Source organism: Arachis duranensis, chromosome 1, assembly GCF_000817695.3.
Source record: "Arachis duranensis cultivar V14167 chromosome 1, aradu.V14167.gnm2.J7QH, whole genome shotgun sequence".
Lineage (NCBI taxonomy): Eukaryota > Viridiplantae > Streptophyta > Magnoliopsida > Fabales > Fabaceae > Arachis > Arachis duranensis.
The window spans coordinates 88,515,384-88,528,727 of NC_029772.3; the positions used below are offsets into that span (position 1 = coordinate 88,515,384).

The 13,344-nt window shown below is 31.7% G+C and overlaps 2 protein-coding genes across 2 annotated transcripts in view; both read right to left on the bottom strand.

Moving 5' to 3' along the window:
- Nucleotides 1-10,005: 10,005 nt before the first annotated feature.
- Nucleotides 10,006-11,547, bottom strand: LOC107458555 (protein BIG GRAIN 1-like B). The gene has a single exon (XM_016076763.3). It carries the CDS (start codon nt 11,211-11,213, stop codon nt 10,116-10,118), a length of 1,098 nt encoding a protein of 365 aa, XP_015932249.1. The 5' UTR covers nt 11,214-11,547; the 3' UTR covers nt 10,006-10,115.
- A 1,078-nt stretch (nt 11,548-12,625) lies between these two features.
- LOC107458548 (protein Brevis radix-like 4) overlaps nt 12,626-13,344 on the bottom strand; it is a 4,184-nt gene continuing 3,465 nt past the window's right edge. Inside the window, exons 4-5 of the mRNA XM_052253056.1 lie at nt 13,027-13,340; nt 12,626-12,939 (exon numbers count right to left, since the gene is read on the bottom strand). Of these exons, the coding sequence (XP_052109016.1) occupies nt 12,861-12,939; nt 13,027-13,340 (393 nt within the window). The 3' untranslated portion in view covers nt 12,626-12,860. The remainder of the gene's footprint in view (nt 12,940-13,026; nt 13,341-13,344) is intronic.

Here is a 13,344-nt window from a genome sequence, read left to right on the forward strand (position 1 = left end):
AAGGAGATCTTTTTTTTTTTTTTTGCAGAGAATAGTAGTCAGATCCAACATGGGCCCCAAGGAGACCCTTCTGACAAAAACATAGTAACTTTGCTGGATAATGATGATAAGGAAGATAGTGTTATGCTGGATAAGTCTCTAGTGGTTGATGGGGTTATGACCAGTGTTAATTTGAGATTTTTTTTCCTATCTTTCTCCTCTTTTTCTAATGAATATCATTACCTGGAATTGCTGGGGTGCGGGTGGTAGGTCATTTCCCTCTCTTATAAGGGATCTTAAAAGAGAATATGAAGCAAGTATTGTCATTCTTCTTGAAACCCATATCAGTGGTGATCGGGGGAAGGTAGTGTGGAAGAAGTTAGGTTTTGATAGGGTATTCATTGAAGAAGTAAGGGGCTTCTCTGGAGGTATCTGGTGCCTCTGGAATAGTAATTTTTGGCATGTTGAGATTATCTGACACAATGCGCAGCTTGTGCACATGAAAGTGGCAAAAGAAAATTCGAGGCCCTGGCTACTGTCGGCTGTGTATGGTAGCCCACAAAAAGCTAATAAGATATTTATAGAATAACATCAGGGAGTTAAGTAGTACAGCCAACCTGCCTTGGGTTCTTTTAGGGGATTTTAATGCTCTTCTCCACGACTACGAGCGTCAGGGGGGAATGAAAATAATACAAGAACAGCCTATATGGATTTTAAATCTTGTGTTGCTGATTGTGGTTTATTTTATCTTGGTTTCACCGTCTATCCTTTTAGCTGGAAGAGGAGAAATCTGTTAGAAAGGTTCAATCGTGCTATTTGTAATCTTGAATGGCAAACCTCTTTTCTGGAATCAAGGGTAAAGCATATTCCAAGATTTAAATCTGATCATCCCCCTATCTTCAATTAGATTTTCCATGTCCTGTTAATAAAGGCAGGAGACCTTTTAAATTCTTGGCTGCTTGGCTGACATACCCTGAGTTTGCCAATGTGGTTAATGAACATTGAAATTTTAATAACTCCTGGTCTGGTTGTATTGCTGATTTTCAAAAGTCCCTGAAGGAGTGGAACTTCAATGTGTTCGATAACATTCATCACAAGAAAAGTAAAATACTAAGGTTACAAAGAATTTTAGCTAACATAAATCTCAACTGTAATCTTTTTCTGTAGAACTTGCAAAAATCTTTGTGCGAAGAATATGAAGAGATCCTCATCCAAGAAGAGATCCTTTGGTTCCAAAAATCGAGATGTAACTGGCTTTTCGGTGATCGTAACACTAAGTATTTTCATGGCATCACTATGGCTAGGAGGAAGAAAAATAGGATTGAATCTCTCCAAGATAGTGATAGAAATTGGATTTCAAACAAAATTGAGTTGGAGAACATGGCCACCTCCTTCTATAGCAACTTATTTACTGATAATACTTTGGAGATTAAATTCATTCTGAATGGGTGTTTTTTCGCAATTTCTCAAGTTGATAAGGAGCTTATTGGAAAAAATGTACTAGCTTGCAAATCAAGGAAGCGATTTTTCGAATGGGGGGCCTCAAAGCTCCAGGAAAAGATGGGATTCAGGCTATCTTCTATTAGAAACACTAGGACAGAATTGGTGCCGATTTATGCAAGTTTGTCCAAGATGTTTTTGCTAATCCAAGTAAAGTAGGGGAGATAAATGATACGTTTATTACTCTTATTCCAAAAGTTGAACCTGTTTCCAACTTAAAACAGGTGAGACCTATTAGCCTTTGTAATGTCTCTTATAAGGTTATTACCAAACTTCTTGCTACCTATCTTAGGAAAATCATGGATCATCTCATAAGTCCAGCCCAATGTAGCTTTGTGCCGAGAAGACAGAGTTCTAACATTATTATTATCTTGCAAAAAGTTATTCATTCTATACAAAATAAGAAAGGGCCCAAATGTTGGATGACAATTAAGATTGATTTTGAAAAGGCGTATAACATGTTGAAGTGGCCCTTCATCAGAAGATACTTTGGAGGATATTGGTATGCCGAGTCACATTGATAACCTTATCTACATGTGTGTATCTTCAGCTAGTATGCAGGTTATCTGGAATGGGGAGGCCCTTGAAGAATTCCTCCCGACTAGGAGAATTCACCAAGGGGACCCTTTATCCTCATATTTGTTTGTGCTCTGTATGAAAAGATTGTCTCAAGTCTCAACTTATAAATGCTGCAGTGGAACATGATTTCTGGAAACCAATTAGCCTTAATAAAAATAGCCTGAAGCTTTTTCATCTATGCTTTGCTGATGATCTGATAATTTTCTCAGAAGCTAGTGTGGAACAAGCTGGTGTTATAAAAAAATTCTTTGAAGCCTTTTGCGAGAGCTTTGGCCAGAAGATTAGTAATGATAAAACCAGAATTTTCTTCTCCCAGAACGTCGGGGTCGGGCATAGTGTCAGAAGTGAAATCAATGAGTTTTTGAACTTCACTAGAATAGATGACCTTGGAAAATATCTTGGTGTTCCATTTATTCATTCGAGAATTACAAAAGACACCTACAAGGACATCGAGGCCAAAATCAATGCGAGGTTTAACAATTGGAAAGCTACATCCTTGTCTTTGGCAGACAGAATCACCCTGGTGAGATCAGTCCTTTCTACTATCCCTAGTTATACTATGCAACTTACTGTTCTACCTGTATCTACTTGTAATTTTATTGACCGTAAATGTAAGAGCTTCATATAGGGGGATTCTTAGAATTCAAGGAAAATTCATCTCCTTGATTGGAAGACTGTTGACAAGCCCAAAAGATCTGGGAAAATGGGCATTAGACATGTAAAGGAGCTTAATCAAGCTTATATGATGAAAATTGGTTTGGTCCTAATTGGAAGGAAGGACTTCCTCTGAGCTAGAGTGTTGTGACCTAAGTACAGATGTGACAACGACATTATGCCCAATGTTACGAGAAGAAGTAGCGACTCAAACCTTTGAAAGGGAGTTTGCTCTACTTGAAAAGACATCCAAAGCAATTTCATTTGGCGTATTGGTGATGGATCTCGCATAAAATTTTGGGAGCACAATTGGGTCCCTGATTTTGAGAGCCTTAATCAACACGCATCTCAGGTAACTAATCTAGTCGATTATGATTATTCTCTGATGGATTTCCTAACTATTTCAGGTGAGTGGAAAAACGAGAAATTGAAATGATGGCTTCCGGATCAAGTGGTTCAAAGGATTATATCCCTGTCCCCACATTTGCCTTAGAAGCAATAAGATCATCTTGCCTGAGTACAAACCTTAGATGGAACGTTCAGCATGAAGACAACGTACCAAGCCCTAAAAGGAGACGTGGCAGCTAGTAATTACCTGTTTAACTTGATCTGGAAGTGGCAAGGCTCGAAAAGAATTCGGTCCTTCTTCTAGCTTGTGGCTCACAACGCTAGTCTTACCAATACGGAAAGAAATAGAAGGCATATGAGTGCAACCACAGAGTTCCCTCGATGCAACCTTCCAAGCGAGACCTCACTGCACGTTCTAAGAGATTATTGCAATTTTGCTAGAACAGTGTGGGAAGCACTCAAGCCTCAAGAGCATGTTCCTGATTTCTTTAATCTTGATAGGAAAAAGTGGCTCCTAAATAATCTTTCCCCTCCAACGAAGTGGTGATGCACTTTTGGGGTTACCCTTTCTTCTTTATGGTTTGCTCGTAATAAACTAGTGTTTGATAAAAATGCTTTGCATCCTAACGGAGTTGTAGAATCAATCCATAATCGTGTAAAAGAAATTCTTAAAGTAATTAAAAATTCTATACTGACTGGTCATAAAACTATCACATTTGGTCTTCTTATTAGATGGTACCCGCCAGGAGAAGATTTCATCAAGATCAATGTAGATGGCTCCTTTCTTAGAAGTGGTAATAATGCAACTTTTAGAGGAGTGATGAGAGACAGCCTGGGGAGATTTATCACAGGTTTCTCTTACAATTTAGGGAGCTGCTCAATTATACATGTTGAGCTCTAGACTATTGTTAAAGGACTGCACCTCGTTGCGACTAACGGTTACAATCACATCTATTCTATCTATTCTATTATATAAAAATCGGGTTTCTACACTTAATGATAGAGCTGACATGGCATGCTTCTGAGAATGTTTCCTGATTTATTACTTTTAATTATGTAAAGCAAATCAATTATAACTAATTAATGATATCAATTAATTAATTTGATTAGACATTTAAATCCCACAATTTATTATAATTTATATAAATTGATTAATTATAATTAATTATATCAATTAATTATTTAATTTGATTTGATCAGAGTAAATATCAAATTATTTTAGTAAATAATAAATATGATAACAAAATACATGAATTAATTTAATTAGTTTATTTTTTTCAATGTCATCTATTTATACGAGATCATAATATATTTTTTACTCATTCGTTGTCTCTTCTCTCTTTTCTCTCTTTCTCTCTCTTGTGTTTAGGGTACAATTTTTGTAATTTATTTAGTTTTTATTTTTTCATCACTACTTATACATTTAATTTTTTTTATATTTTTAAAGATTTTTGTCTATTTTAGTTGCTCATGATGATTAGGCGCATATTTTTTTCTTCTAGCTTTTGATTAACAAAAAAGATGTGTCTTTTTTACGGTGTTTTTAAATTATTTTACTATAATTTTATTTTGTAATATTCTCTTTTATCATGTGTACTTCATGTGTTTAAGGAGTTGACTTAAAGTTATAATATGATATATAAAATTATAGTATAATTTATAGTATGCTGAAATATTAGGACATTATCGTATAGATGTTTTTGAATTTGTCTATTAAATACAATTATATAGGATCTTAAAAATTATGCAATTATGTTATTATTTTTTTAATATAATTATTGTATTTAGCATTTACATTAGTGAAACTATTTTTATTATTGATATTTATAAAATATACTATTATCTGTATAATTAATTGAATCATCTTATTCGATTAAGTTTAATTCTATTGAATTAATTATTCGAAGTGTCATTGCTATTTCTATTTTTAAAGATTCTTTTCCAATATTATTTAACAATTATAATAACATGATAATATTTGAAAAAAGATAGAATAAAAATTTTTTTAATGTAAAAATAGGACAAAAAGAATAAATTTATTTAATAACTTTTTCAAAATATGTATGTTTTTTCTTTATAAATAATTATTATAAGACATCAAAAACTCTAACAATTATTAAGAATAAATGATCGTTATAAAAACAATACCAATTTAAATGATATACAAATAAACTATGCCAAACATAACATATAACTTAAAAGGGTTACTTATAAAAAAATATATTTTATAACATTTATTTTTTTATTATTTAATTAAAAAAACATAATTACTTAAAATAAAATAGAATAAGATATACCTAAATTTATATCCTATTTTATCCGTAAATAAACTTGTACCTCAGTTTACTCTATTCGTAATAGATCAAATAGACAATCTTATCTAAACGAATTCAAATTAAATATTTACGAATAGAATATATATTGCTAACTCTATCTCCAATTTTTGGGTGCATTGCAAGTGTTTATAAATTATTATGGGTTTATAGTAGCAACAATAATAGGGTGGGGACATAAAAAGCAGGTGTAAGAATCACACGTGGGCACGTGATGGATGGTTTGGCTTTTTGAAAAGCTAGCTATGTGGGGAAACGAGAGCTCTCCAAGTTAACCACGTGTGAATCTGTCTTACATGCATTCGCCCTTCTTTCTGCCCCAATTCTTGATTTGTAGCCCATAAAGCACACGCATTTCTTTATTTTTTCCATGATCAGCTAAAAACATGCGTACTTTTTTACATTTTAAAATACCACTTACATGGCTACCTTAGGTTGATCAAGTGATAAATTCACTAATTTATTTAAATAAATATTAAAAATTTAAATTTTATCTTAATATATAATAATTTATTAATTAATAATAAATTTTTAAATAAAATTTAAATTTAGATCATAAAGAAGAGTTTGGATGACTTATTTTATTTTTTTAAAATGTTATTTCTTACTAACATATTACATTTGATATTTTTGTAATACAATTAAATAGAGAAACTAATAAATTTAATTGAAATCAAATAAAAATTTAAAATTTAAAATGTTAAAATTCAAAATACAATATTAATAAAAACTCCAAAAGCTCTCATTTAATTTGTGCTCGATAATGGATACCCATCAAGGGCGAAGCTACATACATAGAAAGGGGGACAATCGCATCCCCCTAATTTTAATTTTTTACATGTAAATTATATGTAAATTTCAGTTTAGCCCTTCTTAAAATTTTATTTTAGTCTTTTTTTAGTGTGTAAATATTTTTGACCCCCTCTAATATTTCTTCTAGCTCCACCCCTGATACCCATTGGTAAACTTGTAAAATATTAAAAATCACATTTTAGATCATGTAATTAGTTCATGAAAAAAAAAGAGTAGGATTAATAAGTTATCCACTATAATTAATTAATAGTGTGAACTACCAACTCCACGTAATTATTTTGTTGAATGACAATATGATTTTTTACGAAAAAAAATAATCTACTTTTATTTTTGTCTTTTATATTTGTGATATAATGTATTTTTTTATTAAATCCGAATAAAAAATACTGAACTATCACGTTATATAATGTGATATGTCAATATTTTTTATTTGAACTTGAGGGAAAAACACATAAAAAGACTACATTGTGTTGTAAAAACAAAAGATAAAAATTGAAATGAACTATTTTTCCCTTAAAGATCGTATTGTCGTTCGAAATAATGGTGAAAAAAAGTTAGTAGTTCTCTCTAATTAATTAACAGAGTAATTTTCAGTTTTGTGTTTGGGAGTTAGGCAAAGAAAGGGCCAACCAATCCAAGGTGGTGAGGTACTTGCTGTACCAACCAATTATTATTTTGCTTTTTATGGCTAAATTCCATTCACCGTCTAGTATTGGCATTGCATATACAAGATCGGATACTCTTCTAATAATTTCCACATGCCAAAACACAATGAAAAATACGTCCATTTTGATAATTGTACGCCAAACAGAAATAAGAAAGTTGATGATATCACGACTTTTTCTTTTTGGAAAGTGAATTTCCAAGATAATCAAATGAAGATATTGTTTCAGAAAACTTGAATTTTCTAGTTTTTATATATGTATCGGTAATGTTATAGAAATAATAAAAAATCGGTTTTAATAATTTAAATTTAGAGAAAATAATAAATAGGTCCTTGACTTTTTTATTCACGTACATTTAGATATTTGATAATTTGAAAATATATTTAAGTCTTTTGATATGTTCAAAATCTGAACTTATCGATCTTTCATTTTATTTAAGTCCTTGACCTTTTTAAAATTTGAATTTATAGATCTTTCATGTTCACTTTTGTTTGTCAGACTCAACAGAAAAATCAAGCATGACCCTCGCTGTACTGACTTAGTTGATACGGATGCACACGTGAGAGAATTCTTAAAATTAGACAAATTAAAATCAGGGATCGATATGTCCAGATTTTGAAGAGGTCAGAGATTTAAATATATTTTTAAATCTTTAGAGACTTAAATGTTCATAGACCAAAAAGTCAGGAATCGATTTGTCTTTTTCTCTTAAATTTATTTTATTTAATATTTATTAATTCTAACAATAATTAATAAATATTAAATAAAATAAATTTAGAGTGTTCAGACTGATTTTTATTATTTTTCCAATATTATTGTATGTATGTGTATATATATGAACTTTTAAACTTTGAAGAAATAATCTGAAACATTGTCCCAAAAACAATCAATTAATTTGCTAATTTATTTGATACACTAAAATAGAAGTAAAATCAAACATTAAAGTGTATGCTAGTTGTATGCATTGGCCTTTATATATAAATACACAATATGTGCGTGGCAAGTTGGTGAAGTTTAAATTTGCACCCTAAATTATACCAAAGAAAATGACAAAGGATTCAAATGTATTTGTGAATGCAAGTCATATAGATATAGCTGGTATGTGGTCCTTGGCTTCAGTGATAATATTAGTAAAGTGATATGGTGCATGCTTCCACATGAATTTGCTATACGCATTTATGGCATTTGCATTGGATAGTTCATATATACATGCCCCAGGCTCTGCATGGTTGGTGAGAAACATCCCCCAATTCTTCTCACTGGCAATATGTCTTATTTAATTTCAATTGAATTGATGATTTGATTGGTTGCACTTTTTTAATTAACTAATTCTGTATTACTAAAGAATTAATATTGTCAATTTTTTATTTTGATATCGTCATTTTTTTATAAATTTATATAAATATATAATATCAAAAAATATGTATAGAGTGATATTATCAAATATAAATATAAGAACGTTAATGTTATTTTTCCCTAATATTGTATGTCATGTTTAGAAGGGAGAATGATTTAATTAATTTCTTTGTGCAATTATTTGAACTTTTTCCCTGGTGAAGCTTTCATAATGCAAGAGTAGTTTCAAATTCGTCGATGATATATGATTCCAATTACATCCAATGATTCTCTTAAATATTATTAAAAGAGGACAACTTTTAATTGAGCTTTTATTACTTTTAGAGTAAGAAAAATAAATGTGCCAACAAATAGTAACGCATCAAGAAATTTTAATACAGAGAAAATGAATTTTAGATAAAATTTTTAATTTTTTAATTATATTTTTTATTATATAAAAATAAATTAAGCATTTGTATATAAAAACAAATAAGAATAAATTCAATTTTGATTATTTGCTTTTTTTACGATTAATTTATCACTACACAAAATAAAATTACACAAATTTTTGTATTTTTATTTTTTTATATTAATTTTAGTATCTGTCTTATTTAGGAATAGGTTTTTTTGTGGGGCACGGCAGGTTTATTATGTAAATTATTATTAATATTTTATATAATAATATAAATATTAAATATGTTAATATTAAAAGAATAAATAAATTTTTAAAAAATAAACATAAAAATAAGTATATGAAAATTAATTTTAAAAATATAAAAATTTAAATATATGATATTAAATTAATTAAATAAAAAATATTAATAAACTAAATAATTAAAATATAAATTTATTACATAATAAAAAATAATATATATCAAACTATTAAATTATATAATATTTTTTATTTTTTTAAATACATATCTCATATAATTCTTTAAAATTTGAGGAAAACCAACACCACTATTCACTCCCTCAGTATCCGTCCCTGCCAACAAATGATATGTACTCATATTTAGTAGACAAACAAAACTTTTAATAATGTGGCAAATTATGGTTAGTGGTCACTTTATGTAGCTATATAACAGTGAATTATGCTTTTACTACTTTAGCATTTTCTCAAACTATTATTATTATTGGTGAAAAACAGGTTTTATCACTGCCTATATTATTTCTCTCATAGTGATGTGAACAGTTAATTTGAAACTAACAAGCAATTCGAGCTGTTTAGCATATTATTCATATTTTCTTTTTGTGTGTAAATAACTAAATATCATCACTGTTTAAGCTATTATGCCTTATGATATCATATCATATCTTTCAATTATTTGTGTTGACTTCTCCAATATATAATCAAGGCCCTACTAGTTTATATGGCGAGCTATCAAAGTAGCTACAATTTTGGCTTTACAACCAAAGAATATATCATCGGTTTCAATTTCACACTGTAATTGCGAATTTCAAACGGGGCCAAAAGAGTTGTGAGGTTGTAATCATTTTATTTATTAAATCTTCCATGACGATAAAGTGGGGAAGATTTTTTACTAATACCATGCCTCACTGATGCCATGTGCTAAGCCAGTGGAGAAGAAAAAGCATCTTTTTTTTTTTACTTTTCAATTCTCATCGGATAGGAAAAAAAATAAACAAATTTATGGGGTCTGCTTTTTCTTTATCTCTTTTCAGTTTGTCATTGTTTTCTTTGACAATTTGTACTAGCTGAGTGTGATCATGAGCTTCTTCCACACACGCACAAATTTAATTAGATAATAAAGATTCACAAAAATAATTTCATTAGCATATGAATAATAAAAATTGAAAATGAGTGCATATTAATTAATGAATGAAGAATGGATTATTTTTAATTACAATTTCTGGAGGGTACTACTACTACATACTAAAAATAAAATAACTACTTAGAAAAACGCAAAGCTTCTAAATTGGTGGTTTCATAAACAGGAAGCTCTTCATTGAATCTGATTCCAGCAGCTGATGATCCAATAAGGTGATCCAACTCAAACAAATCTGAACTTGAACAACTCATACCATCATCATCATCATCATCATCATCATCATTCTCTGTACTGTTGTTGTTCTTTTTGAAACTAGGCAGAGGCAAGAGGCCTAGGCTATTAGGGTCATTTTCGTAAATACACTTGTGGCCGCATGGTTGAGAATCTTCACCAAGGATGACACTAACAGGGTAGAATCTCACAGACCTTTTGACACCGCCATTCTTGTTGTTGTTGTTGTTGCTGGTTTTTCCTTTGGAAGATGGAGGAGGAGGAGGAGTCTTGTTGTTGCTCATCATGCAAGACCTTGTTGAAAATGAAGAAGCAGAAGAGGAAGAGAAACACGGTGGTGACTTTGATTTACTACTACTACTACTGTGGTGGTCGAAGCTAACATCTTCTACTGCACCAACGTAACACATCTTTGCCTTCTTAACATTCTCCGAGCTGAAGATTGAGCTCAGGAAGCTAGCGATTCTGCTACCCGTACCCGGTGAAATTGGTTGCTTCACTCTCTGGTTCAACTCGCCGTAGATCTTCATGGCCCTTAACTTTGTCCTCGCGAAACTACCACCACCGCCGCCGCCTTCTCGTCTCTTATGCTGTTTGTTGTATGTGGATGTGTCAGTTTCCGAGGAAGAGAAGACTCTGCCGGAGCTACATTCGGAGGAAGAAGAGGAGGAGGAAGAAGAAGTGTGCTTGTCGATCCAATCCTCTAACATGACGGCACGGCGGAGGTCCATGCGCTCTTTAATGGTTCTTCTCTCTACCCCGCCATGGTTGTTGTGTTTGGTGGTGGTGGCGGTAGTGTAGGGAGTACTCATAGTGATACCCAGTTGTTGATGTTGATCAAGGTGGGATTTTGATTCGTCGATAGAGTGGTAAATGGCGTCGAGAAGAGAGGAAGAGAATGAAGGAGTTCTCCTTCTTTGTGGGAAGGATGAGGCAGCTACTTGAACCATGGTGGTGGTGGTGGATCTCTGCCTTGTATGCAGCATCTTCTCTGCGCCCGAAGTTATAGGGGAAGAGAGAGAGAGAGAGTGGCGTGTGCGTGCGTGCGTGAAAGGGGTAGTTAAAGAGAGTAAAGTGAAAAGGCTGTAGCAATGTCTGCTGATAGAATGTCAAAAGCTTCAAGCGTCATATGGGAATCCTCAGAGAAAGAGAAAGATATATGTGTGAGGAGAGACACACACTGAAAGATGCAGATTAAAGAAATCAGAAAGACAGTGAGAGGGTAAAAAAGTCACCAACAATGCAGTCACTCCCGCGCGTGCGGCTGATCTGTTCAGATTTCTGACTTATCTCACCGCATTCAGCCACCTTCTTCCTTTTCTCTCTCTCTCTCTTTTTGACGTATGTAGGGTCGGATAGTTCCGATCCGACCCGAATAGAGGCGAAGAAACAGCAGCCCCATTGAAACCTTCTCCCTTTTATGCTTTCCTTTTTTGTTTTTCGGGTCGTGGCAATAATGCTATTTACAATATATGAGACTATGAGTTTGAGTTTACGAATCACAAAACCCAAACGAGAGTTTCAGCAGAGGCCTTAAGAGACACAAACATTGCCCTTTTACTCTCTTTTTGGTAGATTTGGGCTTTAACTTTTTATGTTTGAAATATGGGTATGGATAAGGAAAGGCCCATAACTCTACATGCAAGGTCTGAGCCTTTACCATTGGACCAAAACATATTTGTGAATGACAAAAAAAAAAAGGAATAATATTATTTGATAAGGAAAAACATAATTCTCTTTTATTGGTATAAATTTAATAATAAAATATACTTTTTTTTCATTTTATATTTATTCCTTCTTATGTTATTTCTCTTTTTAGTTTGCTAAACATGTATATTAGTGATAAATTCCTAAAACACTAGATCATATCATGTCTTTTGTAGTTTTTCTATTTTTGATCTAATTGTATTCATTAATTATAACATATATATTACTTCTTTTTTCTTTTTAATAATTTATAATTTTTAATATTATTTATTCATAATATTGAAAATACATGATATTATCATGATTTATAAAAAATAAAATTAAAAAATTAAATATTAATTTCAACTATTGAAATATCATATTCAACCTGCATTTCATCTAAGAGTTTTATATTTGTACTATAATATTTAAATATAATATAAAAAAAACAAAAGTGGCTATTTAAAGAACAAAAATTAGGATGATTCTATAAATCAAATAAACAAATTCGAATGGAGTATTTTCATAATTTTACTTTAAATTCCAATTTATGTATAAATTTTTTATTTTATAATTATTAAATTTAAAATTAATTTATATTTTCTATAAAGTATATATCCGTTTTGCCCCTCTAAATCTAATAATAATATACACCTACTAGACTTCTTAAAAGCGTTTAAATAAGCAATTGTTGCCCTTGATCCACCAATAGTATTATTAATTAACGAAACTATATATTTATTTTGCCAGCCACATCCAACAGAACAACCTGAAGTGTGAGGTGTGAGTAGAGATATGTAAATAGCCAAAAACAGGGCTTGAGAGGCGCGAGGATAGTACCTCTACTAACATCTTCATCACCTATAACTGTAATCATACTTAGAAGAATAGGCAAAACAATTTAATAAGAAAAAGCATCATGCATGATCAGCATTCAGCAGTAGTTCTCACAAGTATTGTTCATGTATTCTAGCACGATTCTCCTCCCACCATAATCTAGCATGCATCTCCCCAAATTTTTCTCGGCTGCACAACACAAGATGAAACACCTAAGAAGTAAATTCTATGGACAAATGCTTAAAGGCATGTTCCTTAACATTAGTATTAGTGTACCTGAACCTAACTCGTCTGAGCTCCTTTTTGCCACCTGGCAATGCTCTGATGGTAATATAAACACCAGGTTCATCTTGCTCAACCCATTCGGTATCCAAATCGGTTGCATTGCTGATTGATAGATCGCCGGATTGATCAGCCTCTCTGGATGAGCTACTTCTGATTGAAGCATCCATTGACGATATCTCAGTCTTGGCAGCACTAATGGTTGAGACTTTTGGAGTTGAGTTAACACCATTTAATTCATGCAGCTTCCGGGATTGCATCGATTGATGATCGAAGGAATCCGAGGAAGAGTATCCCACTCCCATACCTGTT

Bases quoted from the DNA above. Each gene is read 5' to 3' on its own strand.
- LOC107458555 (XM_016076763.3), bottom strand. From the start codon at position 11,213: ATGCTGCATACAAGGCAGAGATCCACCACCACCACCATGGTTCAAGTA.